Here is an 18,987-nt window from a genome sequence, read left to right on the forward strand (position 1 = left end):
CTAAACAAACAGAGAGAGAGTTTCTAGAACAGGTTACTCAGGTATGGTTAAGCATTCTACAGAATAAATATAGCATTCTAGCTTGCACTATTGTAGTTAATCTATTGGAAATAAACTGCCTCGGTAGCTTTACTTCTCCTTTAAATCGTGTCCCTCAAATTTTCTTTTGGCCACTTACACAGTAGCGAGGTGCAGAGGAGTAGGTACTAAATTATGCGTGTCCATCCAAAAAGAGCACAGTATTATGGAAACACTGTCTGTGGGTCTGCACCTCTCCATCACCCTTATAGGACACTGAAAAAGAAACAATATTGCGGACAATGGTGAATAATGTCTAGGTATCATTAGGGATATGTTCACTGGAGCCAACCACTCCTCCAATTTCCTTCCAACCCTAATCATTTTATAATTTCCCTACACTTTTTAAATGATTTTGCAGCAAGTAAAAAGTGCAATACCAACCATGAAAGCAATATTTTCTAGGGGAATATGTATACGTGTGTATATTGTGCAGCTACTCCTGTCATAATAATCTACTGGTAATTAATATATCTGGTCACAATTTCTGATCATAATAAGTTTACCATAAACACCTGTACACACAGAAAAGTCACTTTGTCCAACTCATTAGGAGGAATTAGAACTCACCACAACTAGAAATGGATTGCTATATACATAAAGCTGGCCATAGACGCAAAGATCTGATCATAGGAATCGAGGATTCGTACGATTTTCGGACCATGTGTGGAGAGTCCCGACATTTTTCGTCCCACGGAGATTGGTCGTTTGGTCGATCGGACAGGTTAAAATATTTCTGTCGGCTGCCAACAGATTTTCAGTGGGAGACTGTCACTAGCTTTGTCGGACATAACTTTTGTTCTTTAACTACTTTATTTGATCGGAATGGTTAGTGGCAGGTCGGGAGATGGGGGAAGTCCGATCATTTGAGGATTCGAACGATCAAATCTTTGCATCTATGGCCAGCTTAAGAGGCCAGATATGGGATGACTTTGACGTAGTTGGCCAGCTTAAATATATTGCAATATATGGACAAACAATCCCTGTTTTGTTTAAAGGGTAAGGCATTTTTTAGTAGCAGTATGCACAAAATGTCGCTGTCTTAAATATATTGATAATGGGTTGAGTGCAGAGGACTCTTGTATTTGACAATCAGCTTAAGAGTATGCCTGAAAGACCACTCAAGAATTGAGATAATGATGATGCATAATTAAGTGGCATTCAGGTGAATTATGTGACAGGCTGACCTCCTTTCAGCAGCACTGTTCCGAATTATGTTGAGAAATATAGAACATGCATCATTAAAGCTTACTGCCACTTTATATTCCTGTCCACTGTACAATTATATACACAGTCATAGGTAATCTTTATCTTGATATGTGTATCTATAAGCGGGAGCTTCAGGGTGCACAACATAGTTCTAATGGATGAATGGTCTGCTCCATCTACATATTTAAAATGTCAGTTGGGTTAGGCTAGGAATACATACATACTAAATAACAAGCTAAACTTATCTGAATATTCAAACACTACTTGTTCTGACAACATATCTTGTTGCATACTAAACTCCCAGTAAATTGCTTTTTTTTCTCCTACATATATAAATGAATTTATATAATGCAAAATCTACACCATTTTATTATTAGGAGTACGCCATAGTTAAAATGAGTCATTGTCTTTTAACCGTTGTTAGCTAATTATACAGTCACGTTCTTTCTTTTCCAGCTGACAAAAAAAACATACCTTAACTGTGCTTCTAACTTATCGTGCCATCCCCCAGAAACTATAAAAGCACTGTGCAATTTGTATAAATCTAACATCTAAACCAAAACAAAAAAAAATGTAACCGAATAGTTAATAATGCAGTGTCTGTGATTGTGTATACAAATTCTTTGGAGCGTTAACCTGAAATTGAATTATTAAACACTATCATGGAATGTTTTCTGCAATACTGCAATGTCAGAGGAGATAATGCTACTGAAGGAGGTTGCGTCACCTGTTTTATAATAACCATATATAATGCACAGATAATAACTGGTCAATGTTCGATTACAGCTGTATGGAAAGTGTAGCTGCTGTCTGAAGATGGTGAAATACAAGGATAGGATTTTTAATCTGGAAACCCATTAAAGGAGTGGTTCACTTTTAACTTAACTTTTAGTATATTATAGTATGACTAATTCTAAGCAACTTTTCAACTGGTCTTCATTATTTTTTTTATATATAGTTTTTGAATTATTTGCCTTCTTCTTCTGACTCTTTCCAGCTTTCAAATTGGAATCACTGGTCCCATGTAAAAACAAATGCTCTGTAATAGTTATTGCTCCTTTTTATAACTCGTCATTAAATTCAGGCAGTCTAATATTCATATTCCAGTCTCTTATTCAAATAAATGCATGGTTACTAGGGCAATATGGACCCTAGCAACCAGACTGCTGAAATTTCAAATTGGAGAGCTCAGAATAAAGAGCTAAATAACCCAAAAATCACAAATAATAAAGTGAATATGAAAACGAACTACTAATTGTCTCAGAATATAACTCTCTACATCATATGAAAATTTAACTTAACGATAAACAACCCCTTTAAATAAGTGACATATTGAGCATTCGATCCAACAAAAATCCTCACTACATGTTATGGCTTCTTTGTCTCTGGCCTTCTGTGGTACTTCTTCCAGAGAGGCTTTTACATATGCAAAATGTCTCAGAGCCATAGCCCAACTAAGTCTTCCCCTGACTCAGGGGGATGTTCAATGTCATTTAAAACTGACAGTTTTTACTCTGAAATTATACTGTAAATATGTGGCTGCATAAAAAAATAAAGTGCTGTTTCCTTGATATTTAGATACGTATGCCTACACTTGAAAATGTATATCTTATAGCGGTTTGGCTAGTTTATTTTAAGTAAAAAAAAAGATGGTGATAGGGTTATATCTACAAAAGTTACTTTATTTTTAGAAGACCTGCGAAAGTTTAACTAGGAGCGAAAATAACAAACCGGTTGTAAACGAATAAACAAGACTGTTTAATATAAAGCTATAATCACAACAAAAGTAATATAATCTCTTATAGAGGGTCACTGGTCAAAATGGAAACAAAAAGATAGATTAGAAGAGTGTGGGCATGGATATCATCTAGCAAATGCTAAGTGAAGCTGTATAAACAATCTAAATGGCAGGCTTTGACAAGCAGTGGTGTAGAGGTTAGATATGAGAACTATTTTTGCTTTAATAAGGCACTGAATCCAGAATGTAATTTATACAGATTACAGATTTGAAATAACCTGGAGATTCAGATTGAGCAAGACTGCACAGATTTCTTAATTTTGAAGGAATGATCCAGGACTTCAAACTTGTCACAGGGGGTCACCATCTTGGAAAGTGTCTGCAACACTCACATGATCAGTAGGGATGTAGCGAACAGTTCGCCTGCGAACTTGTTCGCGCGAACTTCGACCGTTCGCGTCCGCCTAATGTTCGCGAACGTTTGGGAAAGTTCGCAATTTGAGTTCGCGACCATTCGACCGCTAAAATCGAACGATTTCCATTCGTTCGAACGATTTCCATTCGTTCGAACGATTAAAATCCATCGACCGTTCGATTCGAATGAAAATCCTTCGATCGAACAATGAAAATCCTTCAAACGTTCGAATCGAACGAAAAATCCTTCGAACGTTCGAATCGAACGATTTTGCGGGTGTTCGAAGCTCGCGAACGGTTCGCGAACCGTTCGCATTTTTTGCCGGTGTTCGCGAACGGCGTTCGCGAACACCAAAACGGCGGTTCACTACATCCCTAATGATCAGTGGGCTCTCAGCAGCTGTTGAGAAGCTAAGCTTAGGGGTGGTCACAAATTTTCAAGCAGAAAATTCTGGTGCTAGTTGCACTGGTTTCTGTGCTGACATGTATTAATTATCCATATCAATTACTAATCAGCTTTATATTGTAACATTTATATTCTATGTGTACTGTGTATTGTGAGTGGGTCCCTAAGCTCAGTAAGTGACAGCAGCAGGTGCAGTGAATCAGCAGAAAAGAAATGGGGAGCTACCGGGGCATCTTTGGAGGCACAGATCTTCCCTGCCAAACTGCTGGGTTTGCCTTGGGCTGGTACAGAAGCCCAAAACATAATGTACAACATTTCTAGTCTACTTCTTTAGTTTCTTTCCTTGTCTTTAAGTGAAAATTGGGAAAATAGAAAGTCAGGTGCTCCCGCTTACCTGTTTTCCATCTAGAGTACACAATCTCTTGACAACCCCAGAATCTAGTTTTATAGCTTCTGTGATGTCTGTGAGGACCTGTTCAAAGGAATGGGCTGTCTTCTTATTTAGAAGGATTCTCACAGCTTTGCGGGGCTTCGACCCACTTCGAATAACAGTGACCAGCTTGGGTTTGATGTAATCTTTGCTCTCTTTCATCTCGTTTTTCAAAGTCATTAAAGCAGACAGAGATCGACCAGATCCAGTTCTTACATTTACAGACCAGTTCGGACTGACATTTCTATTATAATCCACTTTGCGAAATGGCTCGTTCGAGGCACAGACATAACTTTCACCTAGGATTTAAATAAATTAATTATAAACAGTGAGTGTATAGTTGCAATGCACAAATCATCTCCACATCTACAGACATTTCTTGGTGTTCATGATGATTTCTGAGTTACATAATGAAAGGTACAGTCAGATATTTTATTACAGCCAAGATATGTAGAACATACGCTAATTCAAGTCCCAAAAAGCTGTGATTAGTTGTTCATAAACATAACTATCATTTATATAAGTTACAACACAGTGCAAAGTTGGGGTTGCCAGATTAATAATACACATGATGCATGGCTGTTTGTCTCTTGATAAACATGTAATTTCAGTCCCAAAGAATAGATCACACTTAGGGCCCTATTTATTATGCTGTGTAAAACAAAATTTGAAGAAAAAGCTGTTATAAAAAGCTGTGTAAAATAAATGGAGAATTTTTCAAGGTGTGTTTTAGTTTACTCCACGAGAGCACCAGATTTGCTGTCATTATTTTACATTCCTTCTGGTGGAAATCACTCTAAAAAAACTCTTAAAAATGTACAGTTGAAGCCTGGTTATGTGTGGTGAATTATCCCGCCGTTTTTTACACTGCATAATAAATATGCCCCATAATGTGTAAAGTATCAGTATTGCAACAATAGTATTTCTTTAATGCTTTAACACAATCCTGCATTTAAATCTGGATTATTTTTTTTTAGTTGAAAAGATTTTATTGGAGTTCCTGAATTGAATATTGAGTATTTTTCCTTGTGAATACTCACATGCTTGACTCACTAGTCTTAAGTGGCTATGGACCAAGAATTCCGCCTGATATTTAAACAGGATGTGACAATGAGACAGCTATTGGCCATTATTGTGTAACAGTTATACGCAGTTTCTTTCAGGCTGGTTTTCTGTAATCAGTGAGACAAGATCTACTGCACTGATTCCAAAGGATTATCTAACATTTTGGCTCTAGTTCAGGAAAAATAAATAAATTTACTATTTATGAGGTGCCAGTCGAATTAGCAGCGATTTTATGACATTTATGAAAGTTTGGAACATCTACAAATCTGCTGAAAGAGGAGCTCCATTCATGATCATATAATTATAAATTATTTATTTTCATGATTTTTTTCAGATCTTTGCAAGTGAAAAGTGATGATGTAAGTGCTGTTCCCCAACTCCTTTGCATATTTCTTTCACATGAAAGCTTAAGTCAACACCTGCCAAGCTCTCCTAGGAATTCAATATCCCCCATGCTACTATCTATATGTCTGTACATTCAGCACACAGCATGCTAGGTATTTATATGGGATAAACTTGTGGCCTCAAGCTATTGCTCTCCAAGTCCGAGAATCACCTAAAATATTCTGGCCTGTGTCCAACAACAGCTGAAAGCACTGCACGTTGTACAATCTCTAACAACATACAGTACCATTATGTATCACATGGAGTCCTCCTGCCCAACTTAGCTGGTACCAGTATAATTTAAACCATGTATTGGATTGGGGTATGTCTTTGTGCAACTGCTTGCCCAAAACCTAGCTTTCAATGAACACTCAATACTTTCCATATAAAGTTCTTACCTATGGGTAACGTGCCATTTCAAACCAAAGACGTATCATGGATCAAGAAAGAAGCAACATTTTTAAGTGCAAGTAATCCTAAAACACATTAATAGGCAAGTACCCATTCTTCAGCCTTGTAGCCAGAAAATAGAATCATTTAAAAATGAGGAGGATGGTACTACCAACTTGCCTTGCTTCCTACCTCCTTCTCATTATTTGCAGAGCTCCACACTAAAGGCTTGTATACCTGCACTCTACAGGCTTCTTCTCTCAGTAATGGCACAAGCAGGCCTGTATTACTCACTCAGGAACCAAGATTATTGATGCAAAGCTTAAGTCTGGGTAAAATAACAGTTGTGCTGTACATGAAAATCAAGAAATAGCAAAAGTTTTCTATTAGCATTCGGAGAAGGAAGCTGAAGTACAATCAATATGGAAATGCTGTAAAATAAAAACTCAACATAGTAAGAAACATTGAAAAAATACACACATCAGTCAAGTTAAACCTTGATGTCTAAATGAAAGCTGACTAGCTAATAGATGATCAACAATAAGGTGAAAACCCCATCTGAAACATCTCAGAATTTGCCTCAGAATGGATAAATATTTCTTCCTGATTCCAAGATAGCAGTTGGACCAGTTGCTGAATAAATGTTGAGCTAAGAGCCAATTTCAGTAACACTGTATTTTCGCCTGCATAATTAATGAACAAACTGAATAAAAGTGGATCCAATACAGAAAAAATAGGAGAGTAACATAAACATGCAAAAGAATCCCAGGGGTGCTATATGAGTCGTGATGGGATACTGGTAGCCCCATGTGGACTTGCAGCCTACAGAAGACTCTATTTGCCAGTAAACATGTTTTTTATTTAACCAAAGCTTGCCTTCAAACCTGGAATTCAAAAATAAGCACCTGCTTTGAGGCCACTGGGCACAGCATCCAAGGGGTCAGAGAGCAATATGTTGGGGATCACTGCTCTAATGGGTCGATTTATTAACAACTATTTTTTTCATGTATTTTTTCTCTAAAAAGTTGTGTTTTTTATTTCTTTACAACTCTAGAAATGCCACTGTTGCGACATATATTGAATGATCAACAATTACAGGGGATACAAATTGGTCATATGAATCTTAAAGTAACAGCTTTTGCTGATGATATTCTGCTTTTTGTCAACCGCCCAAAAACGGAAATACCCGTCCTTTTGAAAATTATACAGAGATTTGGTGCCATTGCAGGATTTCAAATCAATTTAGACAAATCAGCTGCTCTCCAACTACACCATACAAAAAACACGGATTGGCCGTCACATTTCCCTTTCAAGAAAACAAAACAAAACATTAAATATTTGGGAATCAGATTCCCCTCACATTATAAAGATCTTTACTCCTTAAACATAAGGAAGATAATTGACGATATACAACGGGAAACGTTACAATGGAAACATATTACCCTATCTTTCCTGGGCAGAATAGATTTTATTAAAATGATCCTATTCCCTAAACTTTTATACCCACTACAGATGCTACCTTACTATATTAAACCGACAGATCAAAAACGACTAAACCAAATATTCCGATCTTTCATATGGAATAAAAGACGCTCACGTATCATTCTCTTTAAACTACAGCAACCCAAAAATCTAGGGGGTCTTAACTTCCCCGATATTAAAGCCTACAACTAAGCGGCCCTTCTTCGCAGGGGACTGGATTCTCAATAGAGACCTCTACACGACACTCTCTCTAGACCAATATCAATCGGATAATTGCTCCCTCAACCATTTACTACACACACCTTTTCAGAACATTCCACCTCGAATCAGAGATAACCCATTATTCCTGGACACATACAAAGCCTGGCACTCGGTCAGGAAACGACATAGTATTTCACCTTACGTTTCCCCTTATCTATCGTGGATAGACAACAAAAATTTCCTTCCGGGTATATCCCGTTCTATACCAATGGAGTACAAACGGCTTACATAACATCCATGATTTACTCGATAATACCTATTCAATACTCTCTTTAAATAAACTTACAGAAAATTTTCCATTTGTACGTACTCATATGTACCTAAGTCTGCAGATCATTCACTTTGCAAATGCAACGCTACGACTTCTGACGCACAACGACAAAAATAACATATTCAACCAACTCTGGAAAAATAGAAATAAGAAACTCACAACCTCACATATTTACCAAACTATTAAACCATTAATGGACGTAGGTAACGTAGATAAACCCAACTTTAACTGGATTGCAGACATACCAAATTCCACGGAATCAGACATTCTGAAACAACACAGCAAAATTATGGCACTACTTCCAGCAAGCAGGTATCAAGAAATGTCGCTACAAATTTTACATAATTCATATCTCACCCCAGCTAGACGATTTAAAATGGGTAATCTCTCCTCCGATAAATGTTTGAGATGCCACACTCCTAAAGCGAACTTATTACACACTATATGGTCATGTTCTTTGATACAACCCTTTTGGGAGGAAGTCATTTCCTATGGTGCACAGATGATAGGGAAACCTCTCCAAACACACATAAAATGGGCTTTGTTCAGCAACACCACATCATTTACTCAAATCGCGAAACCCGATAAACACCTATTGGGTAGACTGACTGCGGGAGCCAGGAAAACCATTCTACAACAATGGCTAAACACTGACCCCCCACCACTGGCGTTGGTGAAACAAAAATTGCACCATATTTTTCACATGGACTGGTTGGAAACCATGACTAGGAAAGAACATAATACCCAAAAAATTTTCACGATTTGGTCGACCTACATTACACACCTCCCGCAACATATCAAATGTCTTACAGTTTATACCTTCAGACATACATCATGGTATGACATGGAATCTCTGGCAAATCACCCTTTGATCGTGGAATCATCCCGATATTTAGCAACCATGCAACAAGATCAGTTGCACCTTGATACAGCGCCTCCCAGGAATCATCAGATTAACAGACTATTGACCTCTTACCTAAACCCCCCCCCCATAGGATCCATTTCCCATATCATTTCCTGTAATTGAGCTGACTGTTTTGAAAATTGTTTGAATGTTTTATATTTGTTATCATAATCACTGTATTGCCTGCTTTATGACAACATTTACAACTATTTCTTGTGATTTTGCTTTACCACTTGCAATAAAAACAAGTTTAAAAAAAAAAAAAAACTCTAGAAATGCAAGATTTATTAAGTGTTAAAATAACTAAAAAACTCTAATGCAAAACTGCGGCAAAATGCTGTTCATTTCCTGAAAAAACCCAAATCATACTATATCAATGCAGAGCTGGGACTTACTGCTTAATTCTCTCTGCTGGAGTCTTCTCCAAACTGATGCTTTCCTTCTTATGGTGTCCTTCATCTTCTGCTGTTATGCAGTAAGCTCTGGAATAACATTCCTAACCCTTCACAGTGTTATGACAGCTTCAGCAGAACCACTGACTGCCAGCACTGCATCATGTCATTAATTTGACAGGAACAAGGTACTCTAAATATTGTACACTAAGAAACAGTGTTATTTTGCATTGTATCTTCTTGCAAGTATCGTCTCCCTGTCAGACAGCTATCATTTTGCTGAAGATGTCAGTGCTCAGTTGGGCTTGGGGATGCTACTCCGTCACCCCTAAGCCCAGAACAGTAATATAACAGTGGAAGGACAGAAGGACTATAAGCCTTCCAACTGGAGGGTTTATGGCTTTTTGAGGAAAAACAAGTTTGGACTGCTCCCTGTCTTAAGTTTCTGCATCCTTTTCCAAGCACACAGGACTTCTCTGGCACAGTGGGTCTATTCTCAAAGCAACCAATTAGGCTGTTATTTAATTAAGGGTAATGGCACACAGTAGTGCATACCTCCCAATATTAGAAAAATAGGAAGGATGACAAAAAGATCTGCTGTGCACCATAAATTTTTAAATTGAAGCATTACCTCACCAACACTTGTGCAAACAGAATACCAAAACCTGAATTATTCTTTCCTAATGTTTGCTGCTTGATTGTCTTTCTGCCTCCCTCTGCTTAAACTCATGTAAAATAATAAAAGACTGCAGTGTGTTCCACAGTGGAATGAACATCTATCTTGGATTTTTTTTCCTTGAGATGCAGAAAGCTGCAGGGAAAAACCAAAGAGGAGCAACGGGATGTGCACTGAGAAACTGGACTGTCCCACGAAAAGTGGGACAGTTGGGAAGTATGTGTTTGGTCACCCTTCCCGTGATGACATGAGTGCAGCATTTGAGAACTGAATTTTTTTATATTAATATATGCATGTCACTAAGCAGGACAAGCCAGGAGCTGAGCAATAAATCAGATAACACTGCAAATATCATGGCATGCCATTACCCTTGATGGAAAACGCCCACAAGAAAAGAAAACATTCATACAGATAATGAGCATTTGATAAATGACAAGCTGCATGGGTGCATTCTGGAAGAAAAACACCACCAGGATATTACTGTGCGCACCATAGTCATGAATGCTTTCAGTATCTCAGAGAAACCTTTTCACTTCCATAATACAGCAGATTCCATTCCTCCCAACTGTACCTTTTTCGGAGGGACAGTCCCACTTTTGACAGCTCAACCTGCAGTCCCTCATTTGTACTGAAAAGTCCCTATTTTCTCTGCACTGAACAGCCAGAAAAAGAAACAGTTTCTAACTTAATTGACTTTTAGCAGAGAGCACAGAACAGCTAATAGGTGCAAATAAGATACTTTGTAACAATTTTGAGACACAAAAAAACAGTTTAGATAAGGAGAATTATTTTCAAACTTTCATAACCTGCCAAATTGTGTAAAATGAACATGTTAATTAGGGGGTGTGGCCACAGAAAGGGGCATAGTCAAAAATGTTTGTCCCTCTCTTTACTTCCACAATGTTGGAAGGTATGAGATTCTCATACTGTCCCTACATGCAAGGCAATTCAGACTATTTTCTAAAGTGTTTGAAAACATCTAGAAATAGTTATAAATCTAGAAACGGATTGGAACTATGGCTATTTCTGATCTTAGGGTGCTTTATAGGAAATAAAAACAACATAGATATAATCTTTAGCACAAAAACAAAGAAAAAGAAAATAACTAAGGCAAATAACTAAGGTAAAAGTTCACTCAATAATAAAACAAATATGTATAATTTCTTGGAAACAGAAAGGGTGGGGAGCACAAAGGCAGCTGCTGAAATATAAGGTAGCTGTGCCAACTGCCTCATACTGATCAGAAATCTTTGGCTCCCTTGCAATTGCTGCAATTCTAGCTTGCTTTTGGCAGCTTTAAATGGCAATGTATATCTCTCTTCTGCAGAAGCAAAGCAGATATTGAACTAAAGACACAGTCAATTTTTTTATTATGGTATGGGATCCCTTTATCTGGAAAACTGGTATTTAGAAAGCTGTAGAACTGTGGGAAGGCCACATCCCATAGAGTCTTTTTTAAGCAAATGATTCTAATACTTATTTATTGTATTGTATTAATATTTAAATTTCTCCTGTAATAATAAAACAGTACCTTGTACTTGATAAGCTGCAGGGTATATATATTGGTGGTAGAATCCTATTGGGTTTATTTAATGTCCATATGATGTTTAGCAGACTTAAGGTATGGTGATCCAAATTACAGAATTAATTCTTATCTGGAAAACCCTATAACTGTATAGATACTATGTATTTATATCATTACAGAAACAAGGTTAGTTTTAGGAGATTTAAAGGAACACAGTACACTCAATTTATCCTGCAGAATTGAGCAGTAGGCAATAGCTGTGGGGCACAGCATTTTCTGAGCTGTCCTTGCTATGTACTTTACCTTTTACAGCCTGTTCATCTGGTCATGGTTTCAATTACATGATACAAGGGCCCCGGAAACAAAGGCTTCCCTAACTTCGACCTTCTTGCAGTGGAATTATAAACACAACAGAAGGTCTGTGTGGGGATAAGGAAGGTTGTGGTCAGGATGCCAGAGACACAATGGCTGCTTAGGCAAAGGTAAATATGTACAAGTGGTGCTTTATAAATACGTGTTAAAAATAATAATATTAGAGAAGTAGAATTGCACCAAAAAAGCTGGCCCATTCCGAACCTTTCTATTATCCATAAAGAATTATGATCATCATTATATAGGAAATATTGCCCACTGTTAAGGATAAAGTTAATTGATCTACTCTGATGGTAGCCAATCAGAGATGTTGTGAACACTAAATTAAAATGGTATGGCATTTTAACATAACAAAAAACAGTGTTTATTTAAAAAAAATATCCCCACTGTAAAAATATTGGTGGACATCTCCTTTAACATCTCAAACAGACATAAAATTGTGTGTAATTTATCTAGCGGCACCAGTCATTACAAATGAAGCTAGAATTATCAGGCTGGGAAACTTGAGTTCTTGTTAAAACAAATTATTTATGGTCCAGTATTCCCTTACAATTAACTACTCACATTTACCTCTGCTTCAGAGAATCTGCAGACTGGTCAGTTACCAAACACCTGCATTATTTATTTTAGAAAAATGATGAATGTTTCTACCTGCAATTACCGGGAAACCTTACATTTAATTGCTTACCATGCTACTTTATATGTACAATGCATGTATTGGCTATAATAAGAATATTATACATTCCTTACTTCACAGCACCAGTCACTGAATTTTTTATGACTAAATGAATTGCCTGGAATGCTTTTTGGGGCCTGGATACTGAAGAGAAACTGAGTATAAAATTGCCTGTTAATTTATTAAAGGGAATAACTTCCTTAGCTGTCCTGTCTAAACATGGTAATGCATATGTATGATGTACTTTTATACTGGATTCCTCCCTGTATGGACAATTAGGCCCATAAATATTTGGACAGAGACAACTTTTTTCTCATTTTGGTTCTGTACATTACCAATAAATTTCAAATGAAACAACTCAGATGCAGTTGAACAAAAAGATTGCATAAAAATGTGAGGAACTAAAACCTTTTTTTAACACAATCACTTTATTTCAGGGGCTCAAAAGTAATTAGAAAATTAAAAAACTGAAAATAAAATGTTAATTTGTAATACTTGGTTGAAAACCTATTGCTGGCAATGACAGCCTGAAGTCTTGAACTCACGGACATCACCAGATTCTGGGTTTCCTCCTTTTTAATGCTCTGCCAGGCCTTTACTGCAGCCGCTTTCAGTTGCTGTTTGTTTGTGGGCCTTTCTGTCCGAAGTTTAGTCTTCAACAAGTGAAATGCATGCTCAATTGGGTTCAGATCAGGTCACTGACTTGGCCGTTCAAGAATATTCTACTTCTTTGCTTTAATAAACTCCTGGATTGTTTTGGCTGTATGTTTTAGGTCATTGTCCATCTGTATTATGAAACACCTCCCAATCAATTTGACTGCATTTAACTGAATTTGAGCAGACAGTATGTCTCTGAACACCTCAGAATTCATTCGGCTGCTTCTGTCCTGTGTCACATCATGGATAAACACTAGTGTCCCAGTGCCACTGGCAGCCATACACGCCCAAGCCATCACACTGCCTCCTCCATGTTTAACAGATGATGTGGTATGTTTTGGATCATGAGCTGTTCCACGCCTTCTCCATACTTTTTTCTTGCCATCATTCTGGTAGAGGTTGATCTTGGTTTCATCTGTCCAAAGAATGTTTTTCCAGAACTGCGCTGGCTTTTTTATATGTTTTTTTTAAAGCAAAGTCCAATCTAGCCTTTCTATTCTTGATGCTTATGAGTGGCTTGAACCTTGCAGTGATCCCTCTGCATTTACTTTCACGCAGTCTTCTCTTTATGGTAGACTTGTATATTGATATGCCTACCTCCTGGAGAGTGTTGTTTGGCTGTTCTGAAGGGGTTTCTCTTCACCATGAAAATGATTCTGCGATCATCCACCGTTGTTGTCTTCTGTGGACGTCCAGGTCTTTTTGCGTTGCTGAGTTCACCAGTGCTTTCTTTCATTCTTTCTCCGGATGTACCAAACTGTAGATTTTGCCACTCCTAATATTGTAGCAATTTCTCAGATATTTCTGTTTTTTGCATCTTAAGAATGTCTTGTTTCACCTGCATGGAGAGCTCCTTTGACTGCATGTTGTTTGTTCACAGCAAAATCGTCCACATACAAGCACCCCCCCCCCTCAAATCAACTCCATGGCTTTTATCTGCTTCATTGATAATGATATAACGAAGGAATTACCCACACCTGCCCATGAAATAGCCTTTGAGTCAGTGTCCAATTACTTTTGAGCCCCTGGGCCAATTACTTTTGAGCCCCTGAAATGAAGTGATTGTGTTAAAAAAAGGCTTTATTTCCTCACATGTTTATGCAATCTTTTTGTTCAACTCACTGAATTAAAGCTGAAAGACTGCAGTTCAACTGCATCTTAGTGGTTTTATTTAAAATTCATTGTGGTAATGTTCAGAACCAAAATTAGAAAAAAATTGTCTCTGTACAAATATTTATGGGCCTAACTGTATATTTAAAGGTGTTGTTCACCTTCCAAATTTTTTAGTCCAACTGTTTTCAGCTTGTTTCCCTGAAATAAAGAAATCTTTTTAATATTCCTGCCTCTGGTGTCTCTCAGCTCATTAATTCAGTTGCACTCTAAACTGTTACAATTTTGCAACATTTAGTTGATACATTTTTCAGCAGCATGTCTGGAGTATTAGCAACTATTGTATCAATTCTAACAGCTGCCTGTAATGAAACTCATGGATTCTGCTCAGCAGGGACAAAGATAAGAAATGTATCAACTAAATGTATCAATTTAGAAAGGTTTACGACCCCTGCTTTAAATGAAAAATTAACCTTTACACTTCAATATTAAATGGTCACACAAAAAAATGGAAAAAGTCTATTTCTTGTGAAAAATCTGGAAAAAACTGAACTGAAAAAAAGGAAATTGAACAAGTAAGTAAATGCTTTGTGAGTTTGCTCATAGAAATAGCACAATGTAATTTTCCTCAAAATCCTTCTCTATGAACAGTAAGTGGACCAGCCAAACAAAATATTGTGCATAAAAAGTCTTAGGGTGGACATAAAGCATCTGAATGAAAATTTTAATCTGAAGTCCTAAAAATCTATTTTGATATATATTGTTAATTTCTTAAATCTTTTTGATGTACATTGTTTATTTGGTTAAAGCCCCTTGCCATTTTGTATTACCTTCCCTTGTCAAACCCCTTACTTCTGCAGGGCCAGTTGCACAGGTGTAAGCATCTGCAAGACTTTTCATCTATTACATTGAAATGCTTAAAACTTAGGCTCTGTACTGTTATGTGTAGGTGCAATTTCAGAAGGTTTCAAGCAAAACAAGCAAATGGCACAATGTAAGTAATGGACTCAAGGTAATTCTGCAAACCTCCTTACTCTGAACTCTGTTCAAGTATTCTATGATTTACAATAGCTGCCTCCAGTCTGATTTTGCCCTACTGCTCTAAAGATGGTGATAGATGTAAAGATTTTTAAAAGATCTTTTTGTTATCGTTAGACCAAGCTTATCTTGAAAGGATCATTTAAATGTACAATTTGTCCATCAACTAAAAAGACTATTTTAAGCAATGTTGTCTACTTGACACCAGGAAAACTGAGGGTAGCTGCCTGCTTGGCCCTTTAAACATAGATAGATTTCACTGTGACCGATCAAAATTTTTTAACCTGGCCGATGAATTTTTTGACAGATGTGGAACGAAAAATTGGAGATGCGCAATCGTTCGATTCTCACTTACGTCACGATAATTTGACAGATTGGTTGGATTGCACTAAAATAGGACATTCACCAAAGAGAAATCTTTGTGTTTATGGGGACCTTTGGCCTATACCTTTATTGATATTGAGCCAACATATTCCAGTGTTTTACAGAGGTTATACATCAGCCCCTGCCTTAGTGTAACTTACAAACTAAGGTTTCAATTGCATTTACAAACACAACGATCAATTTTATTAATAGCTATTAAACCTGCCAGTATGTTCTGGGGAGTGTGGAAGTTAAACTAAAGTGACCAGAGCCCAGAATGCACAAAAATCCATTCAAACATAGGACAACATACAAACTGACTATAATGAAATCGAGAACCCACATACTTCAAGAGTCCATCATGACCAGAGATAAGACTTGTGGCTTCCTTTTGATCTACTGAATAAGCTATGTCTGTGAGAAGATTTTTTTCTTATATCTATTGGAGGTTCCAATAGCGTTTATGCACCTTTAATACATAAACCCAACTGAATCATCAATATCAAAAAGGGGAGTATCATTTCCTTTTACACATATAAGGATATCAAAACATTAGTGGAAATGGTCATAAAACTAAAAATTAGGCATTTTCTAAAAATTAGGCATTTTATAAAAATGTCTAATTGGTTAGGTCTTGTAATGAAAAGAGAAAAAGAAAGAAAAGAACCTTGTTTTGTAACTGTATCAAATGCTACACCTCTGTAGTTCAACCACTTCTCTCCAAAAATAGTTTCAATTCGTTGTATAGTTTAGAAAAGGATACCCTTAATTATTGCAGTAATCCGAATTGAAAGCGATTGCCTTTTGTAATTAATTGCCTTTTGAAAAAGCGAATTGTGAAACGTGCGTCAGGGCAACTGACGGTCTCCTTGTTTTTAGCTTTAAACCACCGGATGGTGGGGCGGGATTGAAACAAAAAATCCTTTTAATATTCTCAGACTCTTTTACTCATCTATTTTCTCTTCTAAGGACTGTGGGGTTTGCGGTTTTGTAGGTTATGATAGCCTCTTTCAAACAGATAGAAAGGTACATTTGAGACCGCAGCCCTACAGGTCCTGTCGTTCTACATCTTTGTGGTGCTCCTAGGGACTTAGAAAAAACTATAGTTATATTCTTGGGAGCAACTCCACCCTCTATACAATTTCACTTTTCTCAACTTTTAATTAAGAGGTTGATAACCAGGAGGTTTTGACCATAGTGATTAACTCCTAGATTTTAATTAATTTATGCACAAGCCACTTAAAGGAAAACTATACCCCCAAAATGAATACTTAAGCAACAGATAGTTCATATCATATTAAGTGGCATATTAAAGAATCTTACCAAACTGGAATATATATTTACATAAATATTGCCCTTTTACATCTCATGCCTTGAACCACCATTTCGTGACTCTATCTGTGCTGCCTCAGAGATCATCTGACCAGAAATACTACAACACTAACTGTAACAGGAAGAAGTGAGGAAGCAAAAGGCAGAACTCTGTCTGTTAATTGGCTCATGTGACCTTACATGTGGCTTGTATGTGTGCACAGTGAATCTTACGATCTCAGGGGGCGGCCCTTATTTTTTAAAATGGCAATTTTCTATTTATGATTACCCAATGGCACATACTACTAAAAAACGTATATTATTATGATAATGGTTCATTTACATGAAGCATGGTTTTACACATGAGCTGTTTTACTCAGTATCTTTTAATAGAGACCTACATTGTTTGGGGGGTATAGTTTTCCTTTAATGGAATGGTGAATTAATTAATTGCACATGGCACTTTATTAATCAGAGCACATCAGAATTATTCAACATTGAATTGTTTGCACAGGTCACTTTATATTATACATTTTAATGAATTACAATAGTAAACCTTTTATTGGTTAAATTGATTAAGAATATTGAGAGTGGATTCAATGAATTTGGAATCCTTATAAGATAAACGGCACCTTAAATTATAAGTGATTGAATAGGGAGTAATCAACTCTTAATTTTTAGTTTAATTGGTTATCGACTGTGTGGGTCAAACCGGAATAAAATAACAAATGATACCAACTGTAAAGTTGTTTCCTTATTAGAATCATTATTAAAAGGTGTTTGAAGGTGAATGTTGCACATGAATTGCCATATCCAGTAGAGAGGAGTTAAATTCACTAGACCTTAACAATAAGCAACATTGTAACTTGCTAATCTGGTGTTATCAGTTTACCTTAAAGATTACCAACATAGTTTCAATTCGGATTACTGCAATAATTAAGGGTATACTTTTCTAAACTATACAACGAATTGAAACTATTTTTGGAGAGAAGTGGTTGAACTACAGAGGTGTAGCATTTGATACAGTTACAAAACAAGGTTCTTTTCTTTCTTTTTCTCTTTTCATTACAATTAACTGATACCTTGTGTGACTGTAGAGTCTGAGTACCCATTTATTATCGTAAGAGTTAACTTTTCCTTCTAATAATAATTGGTTAGGTCCACCCACCTTTCTGGACGCTTTCACTAAATGCTTTGCAGCTGCTGTTTAGCCTATTGATTGACAGATTAAGAGGCTTTGTTATTTGTCTGTGTGGTATTGTCAAGCATCTCCAGTCATCCCATCTGTGCCTAAAAGCTTCCAGTCACTTCTCTACTCTTCCAGTCCAGTCTGGTGGTTGATTACCTTTCTGCACTTCAGGGGAACTCCTATCCCAAAGAAATCACAGATTTTTTCCTGCTGCAAGCAGGTATAGCTCTAGGCACCTAAACCTCATACATAAACACATGTGTTTTCTTGCACCATGTTTCCCTTTTACAAATTTAATTTGCACTCTAAAGTTAAATTTAAAGAAAAAAAATAAAAATATATATATATATATTTTGTGGGCGAAAACAACATGGCAAATCATGGTGATGGTTATATTTTACCATGTCACCACCATGACACTTAGCAACAACCACTTGAAGATTAATAAAAAAAACAGAATTCATTGAGTAAAATTGGAATTTCCTAATCAAAAACATATAGATGTTACAACATTGCTATGTAATCCTGCTAGCCTAATTGCTCTGATGCCTTAATCTCTTTCGGGACAAGAACTCCTGTACTCGTCAGGCTTTCCCAGTATTGATTGGCATGATTCTCTCTGTCTCTATGTGTGGAAAAACCTGCA

At 36.8% G+C, this 18,987-nt stretch overlaps 1 protein-coding gene across 4 annotated transcripts in view; it reads right to left on the reverse strand.

Annotated features, from left to right (window-relative positions):
* LOC108699412 (serine/threonine-protein kinase DCLK2) overlaps nucleotides 1-18,987 on the reverse strand; it is a 67,454-nt gene that overhangs the window by 46,272 nt on the left and 2,195 nt on the right. For all 4 annotated transcript variants that reach the window (XR_001932776.2, XR_001932775.2, XM_018231489.2 and 1 more), the window contains exon 2: nucleotides 4,240-4,574. Coding sequence is in view for 2 of the 4 variants with exons in the window: in XM_018231489.2 (XP_018086978.1) it covers nucleotides 4,240-4,574 (335 nt within the window). In the remaining 2 variants the exon portion in view is untranslated. The remainder of the gene's footprint in view (nucleotides 1-4,239; nucleotides 4,575-18,987) is intronic.

This window comes from Xenopus laevis, chromosome 1L (assembly GCF_017654675.1).
Source record: "Xenopus laevis strain J_2021 chromosome 1L, Xenopus_laevis_v10.1, whole genome shotgun sequence".
Lineage (NCBI taxonomy): Eukaryota > Metazoa > Chordata > Amphibia > Anura > Pipidae > Xenopus > Xenopus laevis.